The sequence below is a fragment of the Bombina bombina genome, chromosome 1 (assembly GCF_027579735.1).
Source record: "Bombina bombina isolate aBomBom1 chromosome 1, aBomBom1.pri, whole genome shotgun sequence".
Classification (NCBI taxonomy): domain Eukaryota; kingdom Metazoa; phylum Chordata; class Amphibia; order Anura; family Bombinatoridae; genus Bombina; species Bombina bombina.
In genome coordinates this window covers 95,393,588-95,412,230 of record NC_069499.1, presented here as the reverse complement: position 1 = coordinate 95,412,230, position 18,643 = coordinate 95,393,588, and the positions used below count along the sequence as shown (strand labels likewise).

Here is an 18,643-nt window from a genome sequence, read left to right as displayed (position 1 = left end):
TCAGACAGATTCGGACGTTACGTATTTAAATTTAAGCTTGAACACCTCCGCCTGTTACTTCGGGAGGTTTTAGTGACTCTGGATGATTGTGACCCTATTGTAATACCACCAGAGAAATTGTGTAAGATTGACAAATATCTAGAATGTTTCCCATATCAGACACCATTCGGGACTCGTGGCAAACGGTCCCTAAGGTAGAGGGAGCTATATCTACCCTGGCTAAGCGTACAACTATACCCATCGAGGACAGTTGTGCTTTCAAAGACCCTATGGATAAAAAGTTGGAGGGTCTTCTAAAGAAATTATATATTCAGGGTTTTCTTTTACAACCTACGGCCTGCATTGTTCCAGTAACTACTGCAGCAGCTTTTTGGTTTGAGGCTCTGGAAGAGTCTCTAAATGTTGAGACTCCGTTAGATGACATTTTGGATATAATTAAGGCTCTTAAGCTAGCTAATTCTTTCATTACTGATGCTGCTTTTCAAATTGCTAAATTAGCGGCGAAAAATGCAGGATTTGCTATTCTAGTGCGTAGAGCGTTATGGCTCAAATCTTGGTCTGCTGATGTGTCATCAAAAACTAAGCTTTTAGCTATTCCCTTTAAAGGTAAGACCCTTTTCGGGCCTGAATTGAAGGAAATCATTTCTGACATTACTGGAGGCAAAGGCCATGCCCTACCTCAGGATAAGTCTGTTAAGATGAGGGTTAAACAAAATATTTTTCGCTCCTTTTGGAATTATAAAGGAGGACCCTCTGCTTCCTCTTCCTCCACAAAGCAGGAAGGGAATTTTGCCCAATCTAAGTCAGTCTGAAGACCCAATCAGACTTGGAATAAAGGTAAACAATCCAAGAAGCCCTCTGCTACTACAAAGAGAGCATGAAGGGGCGGCCCCCGATCCGGGACCGGATCTAGTGGGGGACAGACTTTCTTTCTTTGCTCAGGCTTGGGCAAGAAATGTTCAGGACCCCTGGGCGCTGGAAATCGTGACCCACGGGTATCAACTGGAATTCAAGGACTTTCTCCCAAGAGGGAGATTTCATCTTTCAAGATTATCTGTAGACCAGATAAAAAGAGAGGCGTTCTTACGCTGTGTTAAAGACCTCTATACCATGGGAGTAATTTGTCCCATTCCAAAACCGGAACAGGGACAGGGGTTTCACTCAAATCTTTTCATGGTTCCCAAAAAAGAGGGAACTTTCGGACACATTTTAGATCTCAAGTGTCTAAACAAGTTTCTCAGAGTCCCATCGTTCAAGATGGAGACTATACGAACAATCTTACCAATGATCCAGGAGGGCCAATATATGACTACCGTGGATTTGAAGGATGCTTACCTTCATATTCCTATTCACAAGCATCATCATCAGTTTCTAAGGTTTGCCTTCCTGGACAAACATTATCAGTTTGTGGCTCTTCCCTTCGGGTTGGCCACAGCACCCAGAATCTTCACAAAGGTTCTAGGGTCACTTCTGGCGGTTCTCTGACCGCAAGGCATAGCAGTGGCGCCTTATCTGGACGATATTCTGATCCAGGCATCAACTTATCAACTGACAAAAGCTCACACGGACACAGTGTTGTCTTTCCTGAGAACTCACGGTTGGAAGGTGAACATAGAGAAGAGTTCACTAGTTCCACAGACAAGGGTTCCCTTCTTGGGAATATAAAGAGTATGCAGCAGGGGAGCGCTAAAATAACCCCCTAGGGGAGAATAAAAAAGCTTAAGGTGGAATCCAAAGGTTATAAAATATGAATATTTAATCAAAAGGTTATAAAATATGAATATTTAATCACATAGAAAGTTTAAACATATGACATTATCAATATTAAAAACAATAGTTAACGCAACAATGTGGGTAATTTATCTAAAAGCAAAGCGAATGATGATCACAACAATCTAGATATAAATAATCCTAAACATGATGAGTCCCTAAAATCATAATATAAATAGATTAAAACAGTAGGAAACTTAATATTAATAGCTGCACAAAAAAGGAATAGGGATGGTTAGCTAATATGTGATGTGTATTATGTCCTATATCCAAATAAAATCTATGGAGACCATAAAAATCAAATTAAAACAATAATATCCAATATAAATAATAATCCAAATTATCCAATGCAATCCGATATAGTTAATATCCCAAGGTAGTGTCCAATGTGTATCCGAGTTGATGTGTCCAATGGGGTTTGTGTGTCCAATGGAGTTTGTGTAGGCAAAAGTTCCTTATAAAAATTCAAAAAGAAAATTAAAACTATGGAGTTAAATTGTGTAGAGTGAAAATATAAAAAATATAAAAAATATATAAAAAATGATAAAATGTGGCCAAAAACAAAAAATCTAAAAAAGGTGTACACCTAAAAACGATGGTGAAAAAGTGATGCAGAGTGTACCCTTCAGGGGTGAATTAGTGAGTGACTGTTGGCACAATGTCTAATCCAAAATGAAAAAAATGAAAAAAGTGAATCCAAAATATAAAGTTCCTATGTATAAAGTTCCTATGAAAACCCCCAAAAATGTGTCCTATACTTAGGTTGTTTTAGATGATTTTAAGGCGTTAAATTCTCTTTGGTATATTAATGCTGTTCTCCTCTGAAATGATGTCCACAAGTTATGTTCAAAAACCTAAAATAAATAGGGTCACTTCTGGTGGTTCTCAGACCGCGAGGCATAGCAGTGGTGCCTTATCTGGACGATATTCTGATCCAGGCGTCAACTTATCAACTGACAAAAGCTCACACGGACACAGTGTTGTCTTTCCTAAGAATTCACGGTTGGAAGGTGAACATAGAGAAGAGTTCACTAGTTCCACAGACAAGGGTTCCCTTCTTGGGAACTCTGATAGACTCGGTAGACATGAAAATATTCCTGACGGAGGTCAGGAAATCAAAGATTCTAAATACTTGCCGAGCACTTCAGTCCATTCCTCGGCCATCAGTGGCTCAGTGTATGGAGGTAATTGGATTAATGGTAGCGGCAATGGATATCATTCCGTTTGCTCGCTTTCATCTCAGACCACTGCAGCTGTGCATGCTCGGTCAGTGGAATGGGGATTATGCAGATTTATCTACTCAGATAAATCTAGATCAGGAGACCAGAGACTCTCTTCTTTGGTGGTTGTCGCCGGATCATCTGTCCCAGGGGACTTGTTTCCAAGACCCTCGTGGGTGATAGTGACAACGGACGCCAGCATTCTGGGCTGGGGTGCAGTCTGGAATTCCCTGAAGGCTCAGGGTGTTTGGACTCAGGTGGAGTCTCTACTTCCAATCAATATTCTGGAACTGAGAGCAATATTCAATGCGCTTCAGGCATGGCCTCAGTTGGCTTTAAATAAATTTTTCAGATTCCAGTCGGACAACATCACGACTTTGGCATATATCAATCATCAGGGGGGAACAAGGAGTTCCTTAGTGATGATAGAAGTATCCAATATAATTCGATGGGCGGAGGCTCACTCTTGTTATGTGTCGGCAATTTACATCCCAGGAGTAGAGAACTGGGAAGCGGATTTTCTAAGTCGATAGATCTTTTATCCGGGGGAGTGGGAACTCCACCCGGAGGTGTTTGCCTCACTGATTCTCTGATAGGGCAGACCGGAATTGGATCTGAAGGCATCTCAACAGAATGCCAAACTTCCAAGATACGGATCCAGGTCGAGGGATCCTCAGGCCGAACTGATAGATGCCTTGGCAGTGCCTTGGTCGTTCAGCCTAGCTTATGTGTTTCCACCGTTTCCTCTCCTTCCAGGCATGATTGCTCGAATCAAACAGGAGAGAGCTTCAGTAATCCTGATAGGGCCTGCGTGGCCACGCAGGACTTGGTATGCGGATCTAGTGGACATGTCCTCTCTGCCACCGTGGAAACTTCTTTTGAGACAGGACCTTCTCATTCAAGGTCCTTTCCAACATCCAAATCTAATTTCTCTGCAGCTGACTGCGTGGAGATTGAACGCTTGATTTTATCGAAGCGAGGATTCTCTGATTCGGTCATCAATACTTTGATACAGGCTAGAAAGCCTGTCACTAGAAAAATCTATCATAAGATAGGGCGTAAATATCTTTATTGGTGTGAATCCAAGGGTTACTCATGGAGTAAAGTTAGGATTCCTAGGATTCTGTCTTTTCTCCAAGAAGGATTGGAGAAAGGGTTATCAGCAAGTTCCTTAAAGGGACAAATTTCTGCTTTGTCTATTTTGTTTCACAAACGTTTGGCAGATGTGCCAGATGTTCAGTCTTTTTGTCAGGCTCTATCTAGAATTAAGCCTGTTTTTAGACCTATTACTCCTCCCTGGAGTTTGAATTTAGTTCTTCGTGTTCTTCAAGGGGTTCCGTTTGAACCAATGCATTCCATATATATTAAATTGTTATCTTGGAAAGTTCTGTTTTTGGTTGCTATTTCTTCTGCCCGAAGAGTTTCTGAGCTTTCAGCGTTACAGTGTGATTCGCCTTATCTAATTTTTCATTCTGATAAGGTGGTTTTACGTACCAAACCTGGATTTCTTCCTAAGGTTGTTTCAAATAAGAATATTAATCAGGAAATTGTTGTTCCTTCCTTGTATCCTAATCCTTCCTCTAAGAAGGAGCGTATGTTGCATAATCTGGACGTGGTCCGTGCCTTAAAGTTTTACTTACAGCCAACTAAGGATTTCCGTCAATCATCTTCATTATTCACTGTTTATTCTGGAAAGCGTAGGGGTCAGAAAGCTACGGCTACCTCTCTTTCTTTTTGGCTGAGAAGTATCTTACGCCTGGCATATGAGACTGCTGGACAGCAGCCTCCTGAAAGACTTACGGCTCATTCTACTAGGGCTGTGGCTTCCACATGGGCCTTTAAAAACTATGAATCTGTTGAACAGATTTGTAAGGCTGCGACTTGGTCGTCTCTTCATACTTTTTCCAAATTTTACAAATTTGATACATTTGCTTCTTCTGAGGCTGTTTTTGGGAGGAAAGTTCTTCAAGCAGTGGTGCCTTCCGTTTAGGTCTCTGTCTTGTCCCTCCCTTTCATCCGTGTCCTGTTGCTTTGGTATTGTATCCCACAAGTAAGGATGAAATCCGTGGACTCATCGTATCTAGTAGAAGAAAAGGAAATTTATGCTTAACTGATAAATTGATTTCTTCTACGATATGACGAGTCCACGGCCCTCCCTGTCAATTTAAGACAGATTATAGTTTTTCTTATTTACAACTTCAGTCACCTCTGCACCTTTTAGCTTTTCCTTTCTCTTCCTATAACCTTCGGTTGAATGACTGGAGGTGGAGGGGAAGGGAGGAGCTATATCTACAGCTCTGCTGTGGTGCTCTTTGCCACTTCCTGTTAGAAGAAGGATAATATCCCACAAGTAAAGATGAAATCCGTGGACTCGTCGTATCGTAGAAGAAATCAATTTATCAGGTAAGCATACATTTCCTTTTCATGTTTGGTTAGCGCACTTCAGAAAGTAAAATCGGGTGTTAGTTTTTTCCCCCTCTCTTCCTGCTCCATTGAATCTTTGTGGGAATACGTTACCGGGGTTAGCGATATTCCAAGTACTGCTCCATTCTTAACCTAGCTCTAAATATGGGCAGTGGTGTGACTGATAGGTCAGAGTTAAGGGGGATTTTTGGGGCAGGGTGTTAATTTGCTGGGTTTAGTGGACTGTTGGCAGGGTTTAGGCAGGTATTGTTTTCATTTTAGATACTGGGTTATTTCTACTTATGAAAAAGCTTTAGGAGGGATAGTTGGGCAGAGCTTGCAAACAGTAACAATCCTGTAATATGGTAGATGGTTGGAATAATCTATGCAATAGGGTTGGGTATGTTAGTTCCCAACTTGAGTTTACCTAGCCTGCTATATGAATTACATTCCAGCAGATGGCATAGCAAGCACCCTGGTATTATCCAACAGTGGAGATCAACCATTTTTGAAAATTTAGGATTGTATGATAAAATAGGTGAATTATAGGCTTATGGGCACTTTACTAGTAGCAATAAAAATAACGTGAGAATTGGTCATTATGAACTATTCACAGGGACTGGCAATGTAATGCATGATTGTATTGCAAGAGATAATAAAAAGATAACAAGTGAGACACTTTATAAGCCACTTGATAGATCTCTAGTTAGGACTTGAATATCATTTACAATTCTAAAGAATATATTTGCAAAATGGAATAAAATAGAAACTGTTTAATAAACCATTAACACATTAAGGGCTAGATTACGAGTGTCAATCTAACTGCGAAAAGGGGTTTATCGCGGCTCTTTGGATGCATATTACAGGTTGAAAGTTAACGTGTTTGCTTGAGTGCAATTGAATTTAACACACATTGAGATAGCGTGACTTGAGAGCCCTGGTTAACAGTTACTTGAGACAAAAAAGTTGCATAAAACACATCAAAATTATATTTAAAATTACATTTACACTCATAATAACACTGTCTGATAAAAGTAAAACAAATCTATTGCATAAAAAGTTATAAAGGCTCAAAGATATGAGATCTCAGGTGTTAGAAAAAACGCCTGCAAAGGACTTTAACATAGAGATACATATATATATATATATATATATATATATATATACTGTATATATATATATATATATATATATATATACAGTATATATATATATATTTATATGTGCGTACATATGTATTTATGTATTTATGTATATTTATGTATTTACAGACATATATACATATATAAACACATAAATATATATGTATATATATATATATGCATATAAGTGCATTGAAGCCCTTTGCAATCAAGTAGCTGAAACCATAAAAAAGCATATTTCCGCAATATTAATATTTAACAAAGTGTTTAACTGTGTAAATATTTCACATTCCAATGTTCTTCACACAAGGGAATACTTTCTATGTATTTATAAATAGATATATATTGTACTAAAATACCATCATATATATATGACTAAATAGAACATTCTTTCTATGTGAAGAATATTGGAATGTGAAATATTCATATTTCATGTAAGGTTTGCGCATTTGAGAAAATGAGATTGTGTTTGTATACAGGTATTAGTTTTTTCCCATTTTTTGCACTCCATTGAAGTATATGGGGGAGTACTTTAACACGGTCCCGATATTCGGACTTTGTCTTTTTGTGCACATCGTGTTAGCGCTTGTGCGAAAAGTTTTTACTTTCAACTTGTAATATGTGTGCTACCTGATACACGCAAAAAGCTTACTTCTAGAGGCGTCAACGTGCAAGCAGGAGTGCAAACTACCGCTTCGCTCATAATCTAGCCCTAAATGGTCTAACAAAATAGGGAATCCGAACAGAATAGGGTTAGGGTTAGGATTGGGGAGTTTGATATATGAAAGGGAGTTAGGATTGGGGTTTAAGGTTAGAGTTAATGACCACAATATGTATAATTTACAGGTCATATGAGAGAAAGTTGATGTAATAAATAAGTTTCAAGTATTTTAAGTAATTTAACCCCTTAATGACCGGACCATTTTTCAATTTTCTTACCCTTAATGACAATGGCTATTTTTACATTTCTGCAGTGTTTGTGTTTAGCTGTAATTTTCCTCTTACTCATTTACTGTACCCACACATATTATATACCGTTTTTCTCGCCATTAAATGGACTTTCTAAAGATACCATTATTTTCATCATGTCTTATAATTTACTAAAAAAAAATAATAAAATATGAGGAAAAAATAAAAAAAACACACTTTTTCTAACTTTGACCCCCAAAATATGTTACACATCTACAATCACCAAAAAACACCCATGCTAAATAGTTTCTAAATTTTGTCCTGAGTTTAGAAATACCCAATGTTTACACGTTCTTTGCTTTTTTTGCAATTTATGGGGCAATAAATACAAGTAGCACTTCGCTATTTCCAAACCACTTTTTTTTCAAAATTAGCGCTAGTTACATTGGAACCCTGATATCTGTCAGGAATACCTGAATATCCTTTGACATGTATATATTTTTTTTTAGAAGACAACCCAAAGTATTGATCTAGGCCCATTTTGGTATATTTCATGCCACCATTTCACCGCCAAATGCGATCAAAAAAAAAAAAAAAGTTCACTTTTTCACAATATTTGTCACAAACTTTAGGTTTCCCACTGAAATTATTTACAAACAGCTTCTGCAATTATGCCACAAATGGTTGTAAATGCTTCTCTGGGATCCTTTTTTTCAGAAATAGCAGACTTATATGGCTTTGGGGTTGCTTTTTGGTAATTAGAAGGCCGCTAAATGCCGCTGCGCACCACACGTGTTTTATGCCCAGGAGTGTAGGGGTTAATTAGGGAGCTTGTAGGGAGCTTGTAGGGTTAATTTTAGCTTTAGTGTAGTAGACAACCCCAAGTATTGATCTAGGCCCATTTTGGTATATTTTATGCCACCATTTCACCGCCAAATGCGAGCAAATAAAAAAAAAACTTTACATTTTTCACAATTTTAGGTTTCTCAATTAAATTATTTACAAACAACTTGTGCTATTATGGCAGAAATTGTTGTAAAAGCTTCTCTGGGATCCCCTTTGTTCAGAAATAGCAGATTTATATGGCTTTGGCGTTCCTTTTTGGTAATTAGAAGGCCGCTAAATGCTGCTGCGCACCACACGTTAATTATGCCCAGCAGTGATGGGGTTAAATTAGGTAGCTTGTAGGGAGTTTGCAGTGTTAATTTTAGAGATCAGCTTCCCACCTGACACATCCCACCCCCTGATCCCTCCCAAACAGCTCTCTTCCCTCCCCCACCCCCACAATTGTTCCCGCCATCTTAAGTACTGGCAGAAAGTCTGCCAGTACTAAATAAAGGAGTTTTTTTTTTTTTTTTAAATAAAAATAGTAAAATATTTTAGCTGTGATGGACCCCTGCCTTAGCCCCAACCTCCCTGATCCCCCCTCCAGCTCTCTAACCCTCTCCCCTACCTAATTACCGCCATCTTGGGTACTGGCAGCTGTCTGCCAATACCCAGTTTGGCCCTAAAAAAACCCCAAAAAGTATTTTTATTTTATTTTTAACTTAACTTAAACTTTATTTTTAACTAAAACTATTTCTGTAGTGTAGCAGCCCCCCCCCAATACCCCCACCCCCTCCCAGATCCTTTTATATTTCAAAATTTTTTTTTTCCTTTTTCTCCCTTTTTTGCCCTCATTCATTGGTGTCAGTGTGGATAATGTGCGCACCGTGCACACGCACATGCACATTCACGTGCACACTCAACCCCTCGTGCACGCGCGCACGCACCTTCACACCCGGATAGTGGACACTGGCAGTCTGGCACTATCGCTACCGGTGCAGAGAGGGCCACAGAGTGGCTCTCTTTGCATCGGAGGCTTGTAAAGTGGTATTGCAGGATGCCTCCATATCGAGGCATCACTGCAATACCCTCAGAGCTGCTGGAAGCATTTGTGATGGCTTCCAGCACTCTGTTAGACAACTGACGTACCAGGTACGTCCATTGTCATTAACTGCTAGTTTTTGCATGACGTACCTGGTACGTCAGTTGTCATTAAGGGGTTGATAAAGTCCAGGAGAAAAGCATTTTTCACAGAAAAATTATTTTACAACTGGGGTTCACGATGGAGGGAAACAGGTTCATGAGTAATTAATATAATACACTCCAGGTAGATGTTGTCTGTATGAATACAGTAAAATAGAATAGGAAATTGTGGAATATACATGAAGCTAGTATGAGTCTACATTTCACATAGGAATATGGGCAGACTAGACTGGTCTTATGGTTCTTATCATCAGATCCTATACTGCATTTCCTTATTATATGATCTATCATTATATAAATAGAATGTTGTTTTATTGTATTTGATTGGCTGGGAATTTAATGTTTTGCATTTTGCTCCTTAGGACTTGCTTTATGTGATAGCCTATGGGCCTTCCCAGGTAAAGCCACCAGCAGTACAAATGCTATTCCATTACTGGCCTAATTTAAAACCTCCTGGAGCAATAACTGAATATCGGGGTCTCCAGTACACAGGTGAGCATGGGATGAATGCTGTAATTACTGTTATTTGGTGTGGCTGAGATATACATTTCAGGAGAAAAATGGTTTGCTAATTAGACCATTGTATTGCTGTAATTAAGTGATATGTTTGTTATACTAATAAACTAGTTATGAATTGTATACACCAAATACAAAACACTTTTGGGTAAGTGACAAACTTACGGCTAGATTACGAGTTTTGTGGTAAGGTAAAAAAAGCAGCGTTAACAGGTCCTAACGCTGCTTTTTCACTACCGCTGCTATTACGAGTCTTGCAGGTTTAGGGGCATCGCACACTTCTTTGGCCTTACCGCAAAACGACTTACGTAAACTTCGTAAACCCTTTTTTCTATGGGACTTCCATAGCACCGGTATTACGAGTCTGTCCTGGGAGGCCAAAAAGTGAGCGGTACATCCTCTACCTCCAAGATCCGTAACGTATTTTAAAGTCAGTAGTTAAGAGTTTTATGGTACAACGCCGTAGCATAAAACTCATAACTAAAGTGCTAAAAAGTACACTAACACCCATAAACTACCTATTAACCCCTAAACCGAGGCCCTCCCGCATCGCAAACAGTAAAAGAAATTTTTTAACCCCTAATCTGCCGCTCTGGACATCGCCGCCACTATAATAAACATATTAACCCCTAAGCCGCCACACTCCTGCCTTGCAAACATTAGTTAAATATTATTAACCCCTAATCTGCCGTCCCTAACATCGCCACCACCTACCTACATTTATTAACCCCTAATCTGCTGCCCCCAACGTTGCCGCCGCTATACTAAATGTATTAACCCCTAAACCTAAGTCTAACCCTAACCCTTACACCCCCTAACTTAAATATAATTACAATAAATCTAAATAAAAATTAATATTATTACCTAAATAATTCCTATTTAAATTAAATACTTACCTGTAAAATAAACCCAAAGCTAGCTACAATATAACTAATAGTTACATTTTAGCTAGCTTAGGGTTTATTTTTATTTTACAGGCAAGTTTGTATTTATTTTAGCTAGGTTTTTTTTATTTTGGGGGGGGCTTTTTTTATTTTGATAGGGCTATTAGATTAGGTGTAATTAGTTTAAAGATCTTGTAATTTGTTTATTATTTTCTGTAATTTAGTGTTTTGTTTTTTTTGTACTTTAGCTAATTGTATTTAATTTATTTAATTGTATTTAATTTAGGTCATTTATTTAATTGTAGTGTAGTGTTAGGTGTTAGTGTAACTTAGGTTAGGTTTTATTTTACAGGTACTTTTGTATTTATTTTAGCTAGGTAGTTAGCAAACAGTTAATAACTATTTAGTAACTATTCTACCTAGTTAAAATAAATACAAACTTGCCTGTAAAATAAAAATAAACCCTAAGCTAGCTACAATGTAACTAAACAGAGTGAGTGAGCGCTTGCAGCTTAAAAGGCTAAGTGGTTAGTATAAAACAGTTTAATACAAGCAATAAAACAATAAAACTAATACAGTGATTCAGTTAAAACAATTATACATATTACATGGATCCATGGGGAACATATAAAAACAAACCTAAAATACAATGTGCGTTCAGAACAGCATAAAATAATGAATAATCACAATGTCGAAAAAGACCTAGTGGGGTCACAAATCCATCAACTATCGTTGGATGGGCTCTGATCACATAAGTAGAATTATATATAGACAGGTGATACAACGTGTCTGTAATATGACGTTAACAGTTGCACAATGGTGTGGATGAAATGTGAAAAAATGTGAAAAAAATGTTAAAAAATGTGAAAAAAATATATGAAAAAAATATATATGAGAAAAATTTTTATATATATAAATGTCCACAGTTAGTGTCCAAACAAAATAAGTTCCAAATTAAATATTTCCAATGTGGTTAATAGGCATAAGGTGCCAAAAAAAGGGGTAGTTCCTTAGAAGCAAAATGTGTGATGAATTGTAGAAATTTTTTTTAAAAAACAAATCGTGAAGAATACAAATCGAAAAACCATAATTCAAAAATGTAAACAAAATCCAAAAAAATGTCTTCAAAACCTGTGGAAAAAAGGAGAAATAATAGTGCAATAACGTTTTAGCAATCCAAATGATGATTAGAAATAAGCTCACCAGTATGTCAACGCGTTTCGGCCTTCCTGGCCTTTATCAAGACTATACTGTTAGTGATTGTCTGGGAGCTTTTATAGTGTGGTCTCTGTGGTGATTGGATCAATTTTGGCGCCAAAAAGATTAGCTCTGCCCTTTCCTGTATGGCCCATTTATGCCTGGGAAAATAACTGATACCAATCTTAGTTCGTATGTTTCATGATCAAAAGATAGTTTTAGACGTATTTGACATTTATATGTCAAATACGTGTTGTATTTTTGTGTTGCATTTCTTACTTAATTTGTGCGTCTTTGGCATATTTATAATCTTATTTGTTGTCCGGTTTTTGCCCCACTTCCGGATCTAGGGGTCATTAGCTAATTTGTATCACATCCGGTATCATCTGCATCACTTCCGGTTTCGCTATTACCGGAAGTTGATGTCATCAATATCCGGTGTAAATATTGCCGTAACAAATTCCGCTCTTGCCGGTAATAGACTAAGTGCATGCCTTTCTAAAATAATCTTAGGATGCCTTTCTAAAATTCTTTTAGGCAGTTATGCTCTCGGTCATAAAGACGATTGGTGTGTTATATGCGAAAGTTGGTCAAATTGGTCAGACATGTAAACACTAATATGAAGTTTTAGTGTAAATTAGATGGCTAATGTAAAACAGTGATCTGAATGAAGATCCAAGTATTATTGGGTAAAAATCACAGGGGTTAATAGGCGAAGATCTTTAATAAAAGTCGTAATCTAATAGCAGTAGATATTTAATAAAAGTCGTTGGTTAATGAAATAGAATGGAATGTTAATTCAAACTTGTGGTTGGCACAGAGCATGTAGAGCAGACTGTCGTTGGGGTGTCTAGTGTGCAACTTGCACCGCTCATTATATTCTTAAAACTCAGGTTGTCTGAGGAGTGTTAATAGATGTGGGCCTGAGGTGTCGTCTGATGGGTCAATAGCTTCAGAAGTATGGGCTAGCTAAAGTCGTCGTATCGAGGCGTAGATGTAGAGGCTTAAATAGCGTGGCTAGCAGCATCATATTGGGTTATGTTAGAATGTTACCTAATCTGTCCTGTCAATTGGTTGTAAGTGGGTCGTGGATCAGGAAGGAAATTAGTTGTGTAGCTTGTGTACTATTAGTGGGATCCGACCCTCTCGGTCGCTTTGATAAGTGTATGCTTATGTGTTTTGAATCTAGGGACTAGGTCCCCTAATCAGTAACTATCTGTAAATCGTGGGTCTAGGTTCAATATGGAACCTACCATTTTACAAATGGGCTTTCGCTATATTAGCTTGAATATGGGGTATCGGATATGTGGCATTGGATTCGGCGTCTTAGATTTACTCTATGCTAAATCATATCAATGGACAGTGGGTCTCTGCTGAGCTAAATTTAAAAGACCTAGAATGATTATATATTTATAATCACCAGCTGATGGGAGCCTGCCAGCTTTTCAAATCTGGTCGTTCATTTGTCAGACGGTTTGCTTATTATATCTGTCGGCTAGTTTGGATCTATCAGTTTGATTATCAGTAAAGGTCCTCCTTGAGGGCTAGTGTGAAGACACATGCGATCACGTTATGACTTTTCTGATAAGCATATTTGCAAGTAGGAATGTCTTTTCTTTGTTCGGTGGAATAATAAACCTTTAAGAAGACGTGCTGTGCTTTGCCTAGTCTTTTATCAAGGCCAAGAGGTGTGACAGGTCTTCTTTGTGGTTCAGTCCTTTTGGGAAGAGGCAATCCAATGCGAAGATCCATTTTGATTCATGGAAGAGTAATTTTTTCCCGTAGTCCCCTCCTCGCCAGTTCTTATTTATCTTTTCAATTCCAAAGAACTTGAAATCTTTTATATTGCCTCCATGTTTTATGGAGAAATGCTTGTATAAAGGTGTATCGGTATTCGATTTTTCGATACACAGTATGTGTTCTCTAATACGGTCTTTTAAAGCTCTTGAGGTCTGTCCCACATATTGGAGGCCAAATGTGCAGTATATTACATAGATAATTCCCTTATCCTGGCATCTGATGAGGTTTTGTATCTTATAATCATCTGTCTTGCCATGTGGGGAAAATCGGCTGGTTTTGACTCCGCTTTTGCAGGCCTTACAACTTGGGCAAGGGAAGAAGCCTGTGATTGCTTTGCCTTGGTGGTTCACGGTGTTACTCGTCTTATTTCTTGGGATACTTGGTGCCAGAAGATTTTTCAGATTGTCGGTCTTCCTATAGACAAATCTTGGTTGTGATATCAGCTTCTCCCCGATTATATCATCCTCTTTCAATATAGCCCAATGCTTCCTGATGATTCTTTCTAGGATAAATCTATTGGAGCAATATTCAGTGGTCATGGGTACATCGATAATGTTGTCCTCCATTTCTTTTGCCTGTTTTGTTTTATATTTTACTAGGCTATTCCTGTCGACTTTTCCCACTTCCACAATTTTCTCTTCCAAAGTCTCTTTGTTGTACCCCCTATCCAAGAACCTTTCTTTCAGTATCTCTGCTTGTTCAGCCCACTTCTTTGGGTTAGAGCAGTTTTTTCTTATCCTTAGGAGTTGTCCTTTTGGTATGTTAGTTTTCCAAGTTGGATGGTGGCAGCTCAGGCTATGAATGTAGTTGTTGCAGTCGACCTTCTTAAAGAAGGTCGACGTCTCAATTTTACCATTCTTAACTTCGATTGTGAGATCCAGAAAGTTGATTTTGTTGTAGCTGTATTCAGACGTAAACTTTAGGTTCATTTCATTCTGGTTCATTACGTCAATGGTGTGTCTTAAGTCTTCCAGTGATCCCTTCCAGATGATCAATATATCGTCTATGTATCTGGAATAGAGGACCAGGTCCGCGCTTGCTGGACATGAGTCCCAGAATATCTGTTCCCATTGACCCATGTAGATGTTAGCATAGCTAGGCGCGAACCTGGTCCCCATTGCTGTGCCGCACACTTGTTTGTAGAATTTGTTGTTACAACAAAAGTAATTGTGGCTTAAGATGTATTTAATGCTTTCCAATATGAATAGACGTTGTTCATCAAGTACTTCTGGGTCTTTTAGTAGAAAGGAATTTACGGCCTCTATGCCTGCCTCGTGCGGTATGCTTGTATAGAGTGCCGTGACGTCACACGTTGCTAGTATATAGTTCTTATCCCAGACTATTTTGTCTAATAGGGCTAGTACATGTGTGGAGTCCCTCAGGTATGATGGAAGTTTCAGGACGTACTTCTGCAGGTTCTTATCAACATACTCAGAGAGGTTGCTAGACAAGGACCCTATTCCTGAGATGATGGGTCTTCCTGGTGGGTTTACCAAAGACTTGTGAATCTTTGGTAATTGATAGAAGACTGGTGTGATGGGATAGGTTACCGTAATGTAGTTGAACTCTTTGTCGTTAAGCACTCCCTGTGTCTTGGCTTTAATCAGTAAATCTTCTAGTTCTTCTTTGTATCTTTCCACTGGGTTGCTTCTGAGTTTTTCGTAAGTTGTTTCATCGTTCAGAATCCTCATGCACTCATTGTCATACTTGACTCTATCCATGACGACTATGCCGCCGCCTTTGTCTGCTGGTTTGATTGTTATGTCATGGTTCTTTTCGAGTTTTCTGATAGTACCCATTTGAGACCTAGTTAGGTTATGTTTGATGTGTTTCACTTTGTCTGAGCTGAGATTTTTAATTTCTTTGCAGACATTGATTTCAAAGGCTTCTATAGCACTACCTTTACTACTAGTCGGATAGTAGGTAGATCTAGGTTTCAAGTTAGTATGTAGGAATCGATCCTCTGGAGTTGGTCTTTGCTGTAGGATAGGTCTTTCAGTTGGGGTCCTTGAGAAATGTCTCTTCAGTGTCAGCTTTCTGACAAATTCTTTTATGCCAATAAAGGTTTGGAATTTATTCAACCCCTTTGCTGGAGCAAAACTCAAACCGTAGGATAGTACTGATGCTTCCTTGTCTGATAGTTGTGTGGAGCTGAGATTATATATCCCTTTGATTTTAGGACCAGTCGGTACTTTGCTGGTGGACGGGTGGCAGGCTATCATCTGTTCGCTCAGGGTTTTTCCTTGTTTTCTCTTTAGTTTTGCGCCTCCTCTCTTGCCTCTAGTGGTCTTCTTTTTTGAGTGGGGCTTCTTGCTTCTTCTGAGTCTATATTTTTTCTCTTTAGTGATGGTCTTTCTTTCTCCTTTACTTTGGGAGGTTGGGGGCTTCCCCCTAAAAAAACTTGGTCAGAGCTAGACGCTAGGCTCAGAGCCTCGGGGTTTCCCAGATTTGGGTTGCCTTTGCTGGATTGGAGTATCTGGTTATGGTGGCGTGGATCCGCCTTATAGTTGTTCCTTTGTTGTGGAAATCTATGATTCCCGTAGTTATTGGAGGGGTGTCCTCTCCAACTTGATCTCCTGTTAGTATTCCTATAATTCATAGGTGTATACTGGTCATAGTTGGTTTGATTATTATAGTATGAGTCTCTTCTTCCATAGTTATGGGTGTATTGCCTGTGATCCGAAAGTGATGTCCTTCTTTCAAAACCATTCCTCATCGGGGAGGCTCTTGTATTTCCCTGATGAGGATCATCATGGTAGTTAGTATTGTATATTCTGTTGTGGTAATTGAAGGTGTGTGGCCTTCGTTCCTGGTTGGGGTATATATGTTCGTATTACTAGCGCTCGGTCTACTACATCTGATTCTTTGCTAGCTACAATGTAACTATTAGTTATATTGTAGCTAGCTTAGGGTTTATTTTATAGGTAAGTATTTAGTTTTAAATAGGAATAATATAGTTAATGATATAAATTTTATTTAGATTTATTTAAATTATATTTAAGCTAGGGGGTGTTAGGGTTAGACTTAGGGGTTAATACATTTAATATAGTGGCGACGTTGGGGACGGCAGTTTAGGGGTTAATAAATGTAGGTAGGTGGCGGCGATGTTAGGGACAGCAGATTAGGGGTTAATAATATTTAACTAATGTTTGCGAGGCGGGAGTGCAGCGGTTTAGGGGTTAATATGTTTATTATAGTGGCGGCGATGTCCGGAGCGGTAGATTAGGGGTTAATAAATATAATGTAGGGGGCGGCAGATTAGGGGTTAATAAATTTAAGATAAGGGGTGTTTAGACTCGGGGTTCATGTTAGGGTGTTAGGTGTAAACATGAATTTAGTTTCCCCATAGGAATCAATGGGGCTGCTTTACTGAGTTTTACGCTGCTTTTTGGCAGGTGTTAGACTTTTTCTCAGCTGGCTCTCCCCATTGATGTCTATGGGGAAATCGTGCACGAGCACATACGACCAGCTCACTTCTTGCCTTTTAACACCGGGTTTGTAAAAACCCGTAATACCAGCGATGCAGGTAAGTGAGCGGTGAGAAAAAACTGCTTGTTAGCACCGCACAGCCTCTAACGCAAAACTCGTAATCTGGCCGCATATAAATATATAAAGCAGAATGGAAAGTAAAATGCATTTTACCTTTTGTTATTTCATAAAGACTTCAAGGCCTATCTATCAAGCTGTCAACCGCAAATATGCTGGAATTCCGCAGCGTAATTGTTGCAAGCTTGATCCGACTTAGTTATCAAAGCCTACAGACCGGCAAATGTTGAAATTTGTGACGTAACATATGATCCGCGGGTCTTAGTCCAACGCAGATCGATGCTTACGTCATTACAGATGTTCCGAATACACATTCGGCTCTATCTGACACTTTTTCCCAGTTATCAAACTTTTAACAGGTACGCTCGTGGCTATTCCGAAGCAGCGTACCTGGTTTTCAATCTGCCACCCTGGAGGCCGCTGAGTCTGAAAGCACCGAAAGCTTATGTTCGATTCTGCCAGATATCCCATTGATTTCTATGGTTGAAAAGAAGTTACGTTTACACCTAACACCCTAACATAAACCCCGAGTCTAAACACCCCTGATCTGCCGTCCCGACATCGCCGCAACCTAAATAAAATGCATTAACCCTTATTCCGCCGCTCCCCGACACCACTAAATAAACGTATTAACCCCTAAACCTCTGGCCTCCCACATCACTACCACTAACTTAACCTATTAACCCCTAAACCGTCAGCCCCCCACATCGCCAAAAAATAAATTAAGCTATTAACCCCTAAACCTAACAACCCCCTAACTTTAAATTAAAATTACAACATCCCTATCTTCAAATAAATTAAAACTTACCTGTAGAATTAAAATAAACTATTTTCTTCATAAATGGAAAGAGTCCACAGCTGCATTCATTACTTCTGGGAATTTAGAACCTCGCCACCATGAGGAGGCAAAGACACCCCAGCCAAATAGTTAAATACACCTCCCACTTCCCTCATCCCCCAGTCATTCTTTGCCTTTCGTCCCAGGAGGTTGGCAGAGAAGTGTCAGAAGTTTTCGATAGTCTCTTATGGAGGGTAGTACTCTTCGGCATGGAACTGGAGTTTTAAGTAGTCCTGTCAGCCTCTCAGTGAGAGCATGGGTGAAAGTTATGGTCCGGAGATGCAGGGAGAGTCTTTCTGCGAAACCATCCAGACTCATATTAACAGCTCCACAACCAATCAGCGTTGACGAGTTTCGCTGCCTGCTTTTTTCTCTCAAGTCCATGGCAGA

General features: G+C 39.0%; 1 protein-coding gene across 1 annotated transcript in view; it reads left to right on the top strand.

Moving 5' to 3' along the window:
• Positions 1-18,643, top strand: part of UNC79 (unc-79 homolog, NALCN channel complex subunit) — a 538,284-nt gene that overhangs the window by 87,929 nt on the left and 431,712 nt on the right. The window contains exon 7 of the mRNA XM_053710079.1: positions 9,835-9,964. Within this exon, the coding sequence (XP_053566054.1) occupies positions 9,835-9,964 (130 nt within the window). The remainder of the gene's footprint in view (positions 1-9,834; positions 9,965-18,643) is intronic.